General features: G+C 35.4%; 1 protein-coding gene across 1 annotated transcript in view; it reads right to left on the reverse strand.

The window, feature by feature from the left end:
- The window catches only part of LOC147604165 (uncharacterized), a 125,945-nt gene extending 114,846 nt beyond the window's left edge, over positions 1–11,099 (reverse strand). Inside the window, exons 1-2 of the mRNA XM_086795298.1 lie at positions 10,911–11,099; positions 8,947–9,033 (exon numbers count right to left, since the gene is read on the reverse strand). Of these exons, the coding sequence (XP_086651424.1) occupies positions 8,947–9,033; positions 10,911–11,099 (276 nt within the window). The remainder of the gene's footprint in view (positions 1–8,946; positions 9,034–10,910) is intronic.
- Between the last annotated feature and the right edge of the window lie 3,113 nt (positions 11,100–14,212).

A 14,212-nucleotide genomic window follows, 5' to 3' on the forward strand; every position in this document is an offset into this window, starting at 1 on the left:
AAAAATCATCTATTTTGTAAAATCAACTCCATTGGACTCAACTATGTAATTTCCTTTTTATATAGAAATTTGTTTCCTAGTTTGAGAGCCCCCTTTAAAAAAAAATTATTTTTAAAATATAAATAATTTACATTTACAAATTTTGATTTCTTCTCTCCATGTAGCTTAAGGTTAGTTTCCATATATATTTACTATTTTGCATGTTAAATTTTGGCATACTTTGTAATGGGATATCCCTTCAGAGGAAATTCCTCCTTATTAAGGGTTAATGTCAATGATGAGATCTTGCTCCTCTCCTAATGCAAACTAGAATGATGTAATCGAATGGAGAAAGTGGTCCTCAACCTTCAATTATATCATGTAAACTAGCATAATACAGGTCATACAATTGAATGGAGAAAGTGGTCCAAAACCTTTCTTTGCTAAATGGTGGGATATCCCATTAGAGGAAGGGTTAATCTCAATGATGAGTAGGTCATAGAGGGGTCAGAAATACCTATATTGAAGACAAAAGAGCAACTACACATAATAACACTCCAATAACTTCTCATGTTAAGTGGCCTCAATCACTCTCCAAGCCTCTAAAATGAGCATAAACATTCTTTGTTGAAGTGTTATTGGCCTTGTTTATGGACCTTCACTCCAAATAGACTCAATGGGTGTGAGAGAGTCTTGAGGCATAGTAGTCTCACCCATATCAGGTTCATGGTAAATGGTTATGCAAATTTATTGGTGGAGAGTTCCTACCATGGCACATATGGTACTTTGTAAAAGATCTTGGACTATTAGGAATTAGCCCTTATCCATGTGCCCTTATCAGTGTGATTAAAGATTTTGGACTACTAGGAATCAATGCCATGATGGGGAGAGTACTTCTACCATGGCACATAAGGTATAAGATATTAGATTGTTAAGAATTGCCATGATGAAGAGTACTCCTACAATGATAACAAATCAGCCAACAAATCAGCTATAAGCCCTTGATAATGTTCTTGTGGTTCTTCTTCAACTTTGATACATAAAACCCTAGATCCTTTGAGATCTTAAGTTTTGTCCTTCTTTAAAGTCTATATCTCAATCATAGATGGTGATGTGCATCAAGTTAAAAGATTTTCTCACCCTTACACCCTCGACAAAATCTATCATTTACTTATGTGAAGGGATTAAATGGGCCTTGAGGTCTAGTCAAGACCTTAAGGCCTATTTTGAAAAGGTGGAGTGAGACTTTATTACCCAATATCTCAAAGATGCATGTTTTGGCTCTAATTTCATATAGATGTTTAGTTCTCTTCATTGTTTTTTTTTAGATTTATTTTGACAAAGCATATGACAAGGCGAAGTGAGACTTTACCACCCATGTAAGATTCCTCCCTCCGGCTTTTGAGGTGTGCAGGTGTAAGAACCTCCCCTTTTGATCTTATAATTATTCCCCTCTCTGAAATAAAAGAAAGATCCTGTTTTACCCTGTTTTGGCCTAGAGAGAGAAAAATATCTAGAGGGAGGTAATTACAAATTGAGATATTTTTGGATATAAAAATCCTCCTAGTGTCTAAAATGGTTTCCCCTGAAATAGAAATTCAAAAAGAACTTTCCAATGTGCAATTGGAATTAATTAAAAATATGTATAAAGGACCTTAGTCTAAGGGTCCAGATTTTCAAAAATTTTTGAATTATGCTCCAATTAAGGTTCCTATGGACCAATAAGATTAATCCAAATGTAGGGAGGAGATAAATTGAAGAATAAAAGAAAATCCCCCAAAAATGAGTAAATGCTCACATAAGATGAAGAGTTGACTAAGGACAAGGTTTATTAGTTAAAAAAGAAGAGATATTTAGAGGAAATGATGCATTTTTGACACCTCAGTGTAGGGATCTCCCCTCATGAAGGAGGCGCCTATTTCACATGTGTGGAGGAGTTTTAAACTCATAAATAATGAGATATTTTCATCTCTCCTCTCTCCTGTTTCAACTAGATCCAAAAAGTAAGCTAAACTGACCCAAAAATGGTCAAAAATTGACCAAACTGATCTGGAAAATTTTAGAATCAGTTTGCTTGGTTAGAGGCTCATTTTTTCCTATAAATAGAAGCCTCCCTCTTTGTAAAAGGTTAATAGTGTTTATGCACTATTACTCTACTCCTTTCCAGAGCCAAATACATTGAATTCACTTGATAATTCAATTGTTTTTGACTGAATCCTCTCCAAAAGAATTGGTGGCCACTCTTGATCCAAACAAGAGTAGAACCCTCAATCCCTCAAGCCAAAGGAAAGCTCACAAAACTCCATGTAAGCTAAAAACTCTACTTTTTAAATTCTAATCTATGGTTTTCTGATTTCTTTACTTTTTTAGTTGATTAAAGTGAATCTTGATGTTATGTCTTGATGAAAAGGCCACCCTCTTCTCTTCCTTAAGAATTCAGCCTTTCTTTATCCTAAAATGAGTAACAAATAAATTGATTTAAACTTTTCTTTTTGTTTACTCTTTAGAAAGTGAAAATTAAGTAGATTAGAGTACTTTACTTCAAATTGGGATTAATTTTAAATTGATATTAGGATGTAAAAATTGAGAAATGGTCAGCCATACAAAGGAGGTTATGGTAAAATTTTCTTGAATTTTGTGGAAAAAAAAGTTTATTTTTATGTTATTCTAAAAGAGTAATTTCCACCATTTGCACATTCTAAAAGAAATATTTTTATTTATTCCATTTACATATTCACCTATGAATATGTATGGATATCATTGATATTAATTATTGAAATTAATTTCTATGCATAGAAAGATGCATATTGAAAATCTTTTATTATAAAAGTGTTGTTTTCATTGAATTTAAATTCTATGCATAGAAAGATGCATATTGGAAATTTTTTTATTATAAAAGTGTTATTTTCATTGAATTTAATTTATACGCATGGAAAGATGCATAATGGAAATTTTTTAATTATAAAATTGTTATTTTCATTGAATTTAATTTATATGCATAGAAAGATGCATAATGAAAATTTTTATTAAAAAACTAATGTTTTCATTAAAATTGATTTTATGCATAGAAAGATGCATAAAAGATTTATTTTTATTTCAAAAGTGTTATTCTCATTAAAATTGATTTTATGCATAGAAAGATGTATAAAGGATTTATTTTTTCTTTCAAAAGTGTTATTTTCATTAAAATTGATTTTATGCATAGAAAGATGCATAAAGGATTTATTTTTATTTCAAAAGTGTTATTTTTATTTCAAAAGTGTTATTCTCATTAAACTTGATTTTATGCATAGAAAGATGCATAAAGGATTTATTTTTATTTCAAAAGTGTTATTTTCATTAAAATTGATTTTATGCATAGAAAGATGCATAAAGGATTTATTTAATTTCAAAAGTGTTATTTTTATAAAAATTGATTTTATGCCTAGAAAGATGCATAAAGGATTGAATTTTATTTCAAAAGTGTTATTTTCCTTAAAATTGAATTTATGCATAAATAGATGCATAAAAGGATTTTTATAAAAGTGTTATTTCCACTGAAGTTGATTTTTATGCATAAATAGATGCGTAAAGAATCTTTTTATCAAAAATTAGAATTCTCTTAAATTCTATGTTTAAATTCTATGAATAGATGTGATGAGATGTGATGTGAATCAGATAGATGTGAATGGATGGGTGGTTGTGTGATGTGAATAGAGGTGATGAGATGTGAGGTGAATAGATGTGATGAGATGTGATGTGAATCAGATAGATGTGAATGGATGGATGGATGTGATGTGAATAGAGGTGATGAGATGTGCGATGAATAGATGTGATGAGATGTGAATGGATGGGTGGATGTGAATAGATGTGATGTGAATCAGATAGATGTGAATGGATGGGTGGTTGTGATGTGAATAGAGGTGATGAGATGTGAGGTGAATAGATGTGATGAGATGTGATGTGAATCAGATAGATGTGAATGGATGGGTGGTTGTGATGTGAATAGAGGTGATGAAATGTGAGGTGAGTAGATGTGATGAGATGTGATGTGAATCAGATAGATGTGAATGGATGGATGGATGTGATGTTAATAGAGGTGATGAGATGTGAGGTGAATAGATGTGATGAGATGTGATGTGAATCAGATAGATGTGAATGGATGGATGGTTGTGATGTGAATAGAGGTGAATAGATGTGATGAGATGTGATGTGAATCAAATGTGAATTAGATAGATGTGAATGGATGGATGGATGTAATGTGAATAGAGGTGATGAGATGTGAGGTGAATAGATGTAATGAGATGTGATGTGAATCAGATAGATGTGACTGGATGGGTGGCTGTGATGTGAATAGAGGTGAATAGATGTGATGAGATGTGATGTGAATCAGATAGATGTGATGTGAATAGAGGTGATGAGATGTGAGGTGAATAGATGTGATGTGAATCAGATAGATGTGAATGGATGGATGGATGTGATGTGAATAGAGGTGATGAGATGTGAGGTGAATAGATGTGATGTGAATCAGACAAATGTGAATGGATGGATGGATGTGATGTGAATAGAGGTGATGAGATGTGATGTGAATCAGATAGATGTGGATGGATGAATGGATGTGATGTGAATAGAGGTGATAAGATGTGAGGTGAATAGATGTGATGAGATGTGATGTGAATCAGATAGATGTGAATGGATGCATGGATGTAATGTGAATAGAGGTGATGAGATGTGAGGTGAATAGATGTGATGAGATGTGATGTGAATCAGATAGATGTGGATGGATGGATGTGATGTGAATCAGATAGATGTGGATGGATGGATGGATGTGATGTGATGTGAATCAGATAGATGTGGATGGATGGATGTGATGTGATGTGAATAGAGGTGATGAGATGTGAGGTGAATAGATGTGATGAGATGTGAATCAGATAGATGTGATGAGATGTGATGTGAATCAGATAGATGTGAATGGATGGATGGATGGATGTGATGTGAATAGAGGTGATAAGATGTGAGGTGAATAGATGTGATGAGATGTGAGGTGAATAGGTGTGATGAGATGCGATGTGAATCATATAGATGTGAATGGATGTGATGTGAATAGAGGTGATGAGATGTGAGGTGAATAGATGTAACGAGATGTGATGAGAATCAGATAAGTGTGAATGAATGGATGGGTGGTTGTGATGTGAATAGAGGTGATGAGATGTGAGGTGAGTAGATGTGATGTGAATCAGATAGATATGAATGAATGGATGAGATGTGATGTCATGTGAATCAGGATGTAAATGAATGATATGGGATATGAGTGGATGACATGTGATGAAAATGAATGTAAATGTATAAGTGAAGAAGGGATGTGGATGTATATGTGAAAGAATTGATGTGAATGAGTATGTGAAAGAATGGATATAGATGTGTATGTGAAAGAATGTGATGTGATGTGTCATAAATATATGAATGAATGTGAATGTGTATGTGAAAGAATGTGATGTGATGTGTCATAAATATATGAATGAATGTGAATGTGATTGTGATGGAATGAATGTGAATGTGATGGATATGAATGAATGTGAATATGACGGATATGAATGTGATGTGATGGGATGTGAATCGGGATAGATGTGAATGAATGAGATGTGAGGTAAAATGAATGAGATGTGATGTGAGTGAATGTGATGTGGTCTGAATGGATGAGATGTGAATGAATGTGATGTGATGAGATGTGGATATGGGTAGATGTGAGTGGATGAGATCTGATGCGGATAAATGAGAAAAGATGCGATGAAATGGAAAATGATGTGATGAGAATGGGAATACATATGAAATAAATAAGAATTGATGTGGAACAATGTGGAAAGACGAGAGTTCGTTATAGAAACCGTATTTATGACCTGTTTTTAAATGACTGTTTTATGTCAAGAATGCCAGGGAAGCATTTTGATCGTCTTGTGAATGAGGTCGTGGAGACCTCATATGATAAAGTTGGAACAGCTGACGGAGAGTCAATGAGGATGTCTCACGTAGCAAGGTCGGCCGAGGTCTTGACCAGCCTCGGTTCGATTAAAATGGTGAGCTTCTGGTACGGTGGATGAGGGATCAAGGAAGCGGCCTATGTGAGTGAAGCGCTAGGTCACCTATGAAGGATCCTAGAGGGTGCTGACCATAGGTGCTCGGGCTCTGGGTCGCCGAAGATACCCACACGTGCATCGTGGAAGATATTGGAACAAGGAGTAAGAGTTGTTTTCTGAATTCGGGCATGGATCTGGTTGATTGACCTTGCTGGTCCTCAATGGATGAGTCCATGGCTCTTTTATATGGATCCGTTGATTGATCTTGCTGATCTTCAACAGAGATTCTATTTTGATATATGAATATATTACCGGTTACTCTATGAGCTAGGAACTATCGAAAAGGCCCCCTGATTGTGAGTGGACAGGTGGTGAGCGTTCTGGTTACCAATGATGCCATAGGTACACCGATGAAGGAATGATTGGAATTAAGGATTCAACTAGAGATTTTGAGGATTATGATCAGTGACTCTATGATTTCATTAAACGATTGTTTTAAAGATAGCTCATTCTGTGAAAAAGGCAATTTCATATTGGGTGTGTAAGTGGTGTGACTAATTTTAAGTTTGCATGAATACCCGACTAGGGGGCCTGGGAACTCTTTTCCCTGGTGACCGGGGCAAAAGCTAACCAAATTCTTAATTGGATCCCATCACTATAGTGGTTGGGCGGTTGGCTAACCCAGGGGACACGATGGGGTTAGACTGGACTGATGGATCCCTAAGTTGAGACTCAATTCTGTTATGGTTTGATAGATGAAGTAAATCTCAGACAAAAATTGTTCTATGATGGAAAAGAATCAACCGCTGTACCTCTCAATGAGGAAAAAAGCGTTGGTCTCTATGATCCAAGTGTAATTTTTTCCGTGATCCGACTATGGGACTTACAGGTTCGGTCAGATCAGTTCAGTTAGTTAAGGCTTTGACTAAGTTAGAGAAAAATTATCTTGGAGGAATCGCCCGTGCTTTCTGGGCAAGGGAAGTTTTTTCGGGTTCGATTTTTGAAGAACTGATGGATTAGTCTCTTGTCCGAATATCCGTGGGGGCGAGGCCCCGAGTAAGGGACCCTGCCCCACGCAAGAAGTGCTACTTCTGCTGCTAGCACCCCTGAATTTGCTGTGTGGTGGGGACAGGGATCTCACAACCCAATCTCTCAAAGATGCACGTTTTGGCTCCAATTTCATATAGATGTTTAGTTCTCTTCTTTATGGACGAATAGCCCAAGTGAACATGAAAAGGGATCTAACCTCAAGATTTACATTGAATTTTTTGATTAAACCCTTGCCTTTTTCTACTGTAGCAAATCCTTTAGAGATGTTTTTGTGTGGATAATTTGGACCGGTAGATGTCTCTTATTGTGTATCAAGAAAGAAGACAAATATATTTTACCTTTGGTTTCTTAATTGAACTCTTGGTAATATTATTCTTGCCACATCCAAAACAACAAAAAATGTTAAGATACTAAAACATGACTTTGGTGAGAAGTTTTGGCCATAAACATGTTTTTGGTGAGAAGGTTTCACGAGGGACCACTCATATGCTTCCTTTTTTTGTTCCTTTTCAGTTGAGGAGAGGTTGAGGAGCTACAGAAAACATCAATCTCCCCATCATGGCTGCTTGGTATATTTTCTAGATTTGAGTTATGTACTTATGGCTTATTTATGGTAGGACAACAATAGACAATCTCCTTTAGGTTCTTCTACAATTGGACTATATACCTGCCACAATGATCAAAGTGGGTATTCTCATGAGATACAATATTCTTGTCCATGATGTTATCGGTGATTAAATTTGGTTTCTGTCCAGTAGAACTTTTATGGTCATTTCTAGATAGTTGGTAAGTTTATTATTATATAGTCTCACCTAAAAGGCTTGTTTGTTCTTCTTTACATATTAAAAGGCTTGACCTTGTTATTTTATAGTTTGTAAATTTGTTATTATAGAGTCTCACATAAAAGGCTTGGCCTTTACATATTAAAATTTTTGCTTCATTTGTGAAATTTATTTTCTCAATTTCAAAAAAAAATCTTATTTAACCTTGTTATTCTTCTTTGCATATTAAAAAATTTGCTCTATTTCACTTGTGAAATTTATTTTCTCAATTTCAAAAAAAAATCTTAGTTCAATGTAAGTCATAATTTGTCTCTAAACTTTAACGTTAATAATATGTAAAGATAATAGTTTTGGTAAGAAAGCCCCTTAGATTATACATACGTGTGGTTTCTCAATGAGAAAAAAGAGGGGGCGTGCACTCTCCTACCCTTTTCCACCCTTTTTTTTGTGAATTATTATGGAGAGAAAAGGGTGGCTAATGCATGGTTGCCCTATCATGTATGGCTCTATTAAAAAATGGTGGTTGTACTTTTTTGTAATGCCCACAAAATGGTTGCCATTCTCTAAACAAATGGTGTATCCAAAATGGTAGCCAATAAATCATTGTTTAACCAGGTAAAAGAAGTGGAGTTTGGCCATCTTTTTTGCATATTTTACTTGTAATGCAATGTTAACATATCCAAATGGGTTTATAATATTCATAAATGCAATGTTGATGTATCCAAATGGATTTATAATATTCATTAATGAAATGTTGATGTATTCAAATGGATTTATACGAGTCAAAGTTTTTATGAAGTAGTTCCACCGCATTTAGTTTTCTAAACATTTGTTCCATGTAAATTACTAAGGCTCTTGAGATCAATGTAAAATTCCTTGATTGTTCCATGTAAATTAATAAGACTCTTGATTGTTCCATGTAAATTACTAAGGCTCTTGATCAATGTAAGCATCCTAGATTATTTTCAAGTTGATTTGACCCACCACTTTTAAAAAATGAAAAAAACTTTTCATTCATACAACTTAGAAGGTGTTGATTTTATGTTAATAATTAAAAACCTTTAGATTGTGTTATTACTTACCTCACTTAATAATTGTGTAAGCTCTTCATTTTGATGCACTAACTCGAGTAAGGCCGTGTTCTTTTGCCACTCCCAATTCGATGTTACCTTAAAAAAAAGAAATTAAAAAAACAAGTATATATGAATAAAAATTCTTTAAATTTTGACAAATATGTTGTAATAATATTGTCTCACTTTACTTGATATCTTATAAAAAGTATCTTAAGATTAAATAATAATAAGTACCATCTCACATTGCTTGATGTTTCATAGTATCTCAAGACACAAGGAATCTAATTGTCTTTTGTGTTTTATAGATCTAACTGATGCATATCACAAGAATATACATTTCCAAGAAAGTACACTGGTATTGCATACCTATTTGCAAAAAAATAGTTTGGATAATCACACATCACTAGGGAATTCATTAGGGAATATCCTTATCTCCATGCTAGTAGAGTTGGCCCGTCAGGTTTTTTAATAGGCTTGTGTATCGGAATGAGTCTTCATGGAAGTCTCCTACTACAAGTTATATTAAATGTTGGGTCGCATGTTGAGATTGCTAAAAAAGGGTTGATATAAAGAGACCTTTTGGATGGCAACACCTTTGTTGATATGTATGCTAAAAAATGTGGGTCACTTACAAAAGTACATGAAGTGTTTGACAAGCTTCTAATTAGAGATGTAGTTTCATATTTAATATCCTTTTACAAGGTATGCTACACATGGGCATGGTGAGAAAGTACTGAAGCTTAAGGGCATCTCTATGGATGTTATAACACTTTTTTGTAGCTTGAAAGCTTGTGGTAGCATAGGAGTCATAGACAAGGGCCAAGAAATACATGCAGAGATTACATAAAGGGATTGCCTGAGATATGTCTTATTGTTGGCAATGTGCTTATGAATATGTATGCCAAATGTCGGTCCCTTACAAAAAAGCACATGAAGTGTTTCACAAGCCTCCAGTCTAAGATGACATCTCGTGGAAAACACTAATGTAGGATATGCTAAGCATCGGCATGGTGAGGAAGATTTAAACTATTTCAAAATGATGCAAAACAAAGGTATCTCTCTAGATTCTATCATATTTGTTTGTAGCTTGAAATTTTGTGGCAGTAGAGAGGGGCTGAGATATACATCATGAGATTTTTACAAAGGGTTGGATAGATACCTTTACGTTTACAACTCCTCGGTGGAAGTTTATGCTAGATGTGGCTTGAAATAGCAGAAAAGAATGTTGTATAATCTTTTAGTTTGATACGTGATCTCATGGAATGTAATAATTTTAGGATATGCCAAAAATGGACATGTTGAGGGCTGAGTTGTTTTGACTAGATGCAATATGCGAGGGCATGTGTCATCTTGTGGTAGCTTAGGAGCGGCTATGTAAGTTCTACTTGCTAAGATCTCAACAAATCGCTAAAACTACCATAGTAGCCCATGCCACCATCTTATTCCACTGCTCCTTGTTGTGCCAACCCCACACTAAGAATGATTGCTTCCTCGTCTACTTTGCTTGCCTCTTCCTGACTCCATCAAGTTTGAAAATGCCTCTGAAGAAGAGGCTAAGAATTAGGACCTTGATGCTATTAGCATAATTAAGGTGGATCAAACCATAGATAAAGCATTATTAAGTAATGAGATTAAGGAATAAAAAGCCACTAATACAATACAAGTTTGATTACAACAATCTTCATGTTTCTTTATTCATAATTTGTGCCTCTTAAATAGGCAAGTTTCCTCCCAATTATCTCCTACATGAATCTCTCCATGTGATTATAGGCCTCGATTCTAGGAATGCTAGATTCTTGGTGGATTGTTCGGCATCTTCTCCCACTTGCATTTGTAGAGGTTCTTTTACTGAGTTAGATTCCAAGGTTCTTAGCTTTTACATCTTCTTTTACCTGGCTTGATTAAAAGGTTTCGCTTTCCACCATTGGCCTTAGATGGCACCCCCATGGATAATGCTCTACGTTTGTAACAACCTCTCCTATGGCCTTGCCTAGGTCATCGCTCAGACTGTTGCCCCCTGTAACAACCACCGTAAGAAAGATGTCACCACCCACCAACAAAAATAGGTCATCAACCAAAACCTTGACCATGAATCCAAGCTTCTCTGCCTTGTTGAGTGCTTCAACCTCTCCACCCTTGGGTTTGTTGACCATGCGATCCATCACTCCTACTAACCCATCATTGCTACTATAAAAAAGATATGGAATGCAAAAAAAAAAACTTAATATTCTTTGTGATGCCATTGATCGTGTGAATGCCCACTACAAAAGCAAGGGAGAATTTCAACAATTGGCTTGGAAATTTCCAATCATGGGATGCTAACTTCATTGTGTTTGCAATCCAAATCTCAACACGTTGTTGAGATACAAAGTGAAAATGCGATTTCTAAACTCACATTGCTAAACACAAATGGCTAAATTCAAAGTGCTTTGTTATTCCCACACAGAAGCAACACTCCTTGGTCTTATAATTTTTTGGAGGAGTGTGAGAACTCTCCCTTGCCACACTAATGTGTAGTTATATAATATAAATAGATTTGTATACAGTCGTATTCAAACAGTTGAATATATATATATATATATATATTTTTTGAGGTGACTGAAAATTTGAAAATACACTATTCACACACACTAGATGTCATCCATCCATCCCTTTATAAAAGGGGAAGATTTGGATTCATCACCTAAGGACTCTCAAACTAAGGACTCTCAAACTCCTTCATCACCTAAGGACTCTCAAACTCCTTCATTACCATTGCACTATTGCACTATTGTGTGATTGATAAAGCTTACTCTAATGTTCAGGCCGAGGGTGGCTTCTTTCTCTCCTAAGCAAGCAAGGCAATTGCATGGAAGTGCTGTTTGGAGTTACCAAGGGCTTCTTTCTCTCCTAAGCAATTGCATGGAAGTGCTGTTTAGGGCTTCTCACCTGAGAGACGTTGAATGCTTCCGTAGGCCGGTTTGGCGAATCGAGGAGCTGCAAGAGTTGATGTCGTGCAGCCTTCTCTCTCCAGCCGTTGCGCAGGATCTGAAAGCAACAATTCAACGCAGGAGCAGGCGCAAATGCTGATCATTCAATATTCTCAGTACACCATTAAAATACTACTCAAAGCTAGTCGGTGTTACAGAGAGGAACGCATACTGCAGGCGCCTCACCTCATGAATGGAGTCGTCCATGCCGAGCCGCCGCCACAAAGACGAGAGCAGCTGCTGTGCTACCCTGCCGTTAGTTTTCTTTACCACCTTCTTGGCGCACGCTTCATATATGCTTTTTGTAGATTTTTCTTTCTTCCTCTTTTACAATGTAATATGTGATCCAAACCTTGATAATCCATTCAAATTTATTTATGTGATCCAAACCTTGATAATCCATTCAAATTTATTTATATTAATAAAAAAACAAGAATAAATATTGGAAGCTCTCAAAGATGTGTGTGTGTGTGTGAGAGAGACAGAGAAAAAAAGAAAGTCATATTAACGTCTCCGGAATGCCTTGAAGGCATATGAGACAAAATACATCATCATGAAGACCTTCAGGTCTTCATAGCCTTACATGTTCATGAAAAAAAGAAAGCTCTAAAGATAAACTATTGTGATCCCATCACTATGGTTTGGGTGTGAGAAAGTCTTCAATCATAGGTTTCCCTTCACGAGAGAGAGAGAGAGAGAGAGAGAGAGAGAGAGAGGTTTTATTAGATCTTCCATAGAGGTGGGATTCTCAGGACTTCAGCATGATGCAGCACGTAATTTTTTGCAAGATATGCAGGAAATGTTACAAGTTGCAAAGGAATCTATTAGAAGTGCTCAAGACCAAGACAGATTTTATTCTAATAGACATCGTTCACCCAGAGTTCTTTGAAGGAACGATGGTGTATTTGCGAGTTCCGAAAGATTCCGAGACTTTATGGACAAGTCGAGTTCACGCTTTTCATTTGAATCATGTAATTGCACCATGTAAAACATTACACTTAACACCCCAACATCGAATTCTCAATCCTCCTCTTAATCGTGATTAACACTAAGCTTTATTCACTCATTAATCCATAATCTCCATTTCACAAAATCGTATATGATCCATCATTTGCTAACGATGATGAAAGTAAAATAAAAACAATAGCAAGAGTAAATAAAATAAAATCTTACAAGATGTCTTCGCTCAACAAACGAAGAAGCTTACAGCATGACATAAATTAAGACACCTGTCCATTATATATAGATTATAAATTCTATTATTTCAACACCTGTCCATGTATAGGCTCGTTCGTTTATATAGTACAGAAGTAAGATCCATGAGTTCAATTTAACGGGTTTTGTTTCCTATGGACTTACAAAAAAATTACATACATAGGAGAATTTAAGAGGCACTTATGCTGTTCTCAAATTTACATGATTACACTTAAAGTGCCAAAATTCACAATTACAAGGTTTCAAAGTTACCTTTTTCATGGCGATTTCATGAAATAAATGGCAGTAAATTTATTGCTTACTTCATTAATCTCCACACCTTTTGACTCTCTTTAATTCATCTTTTTGTAACCACTAAATAACCTCTGAAATTAACAAAGACCCAAATTCCAAGAGCTACGCTCCCACTTGAGCACCATTTTGATCCTCTTTCTTTTAACTTTTTGCATCTACTAGATAACCTTTGAATTTAAGAATCCTAGAGGGCCAATATTGGGAGAGTTTAAATTTTTATGATGCATAAGATTATTGTTGATGATGGTGATGAGGCCCATCTTAGCTCGAGGTTGTCTTTGGTGAAGACATATTGTAACATTACTGAGTTTTGATAACTGCCTTTAATATCAAGAGGGCTTTACACAACAAGGATTTTTAATGTGGCTTGCACAAGACCTTAAGGCTCTAAAGATAATAGGTATGAATTCTTTTTGCATAGTAGGAGGTCTTTTGGGTCCTTTTAATGATGACAGAGAGTGAAGAGTACTAATCCAATAGCAAAAAAGGGCATGTAGTGGATATTGTTTAGTATTCTTAGTTAGTTCACTAGTTCACAAGGCCTCACTTTTAAGAAATATTCCATATCACATGCCTTTAGAGGAGGGAGTGGAGGTTGAACATTTTATTGGTGTCCATTGTGTTGCCCATAGAGAAGCACTTGTAATCAAAGACACATGTGAACGTGGTTTTGATGAATATAAATACCAGTTGTTTCTAGTATAATTATTTTAAGATGGATAACTATCCGTATGAATACAAAAATGGTCTCATGTGCATTAAAATGATATGCCATCTTTTCATTAATGCTCCCTGAA

The sequence above is a fragment of the Cibotium barometz genome, chromosome 62, assembly GCF_041138505.1.
Source record: "Cibotium barometz isolate CiBa-2024 chromosome 62, ASM4113850v1, whole genome shotgun sequence".
In the NCBI taxonomy this organism is placed as follows: Eukaryota; Viridiplantae; Streptophyta; class Polypodiopsida; order Cyatheales; family Cibotiaceae; genus Cibotium; species Cibotium barometz.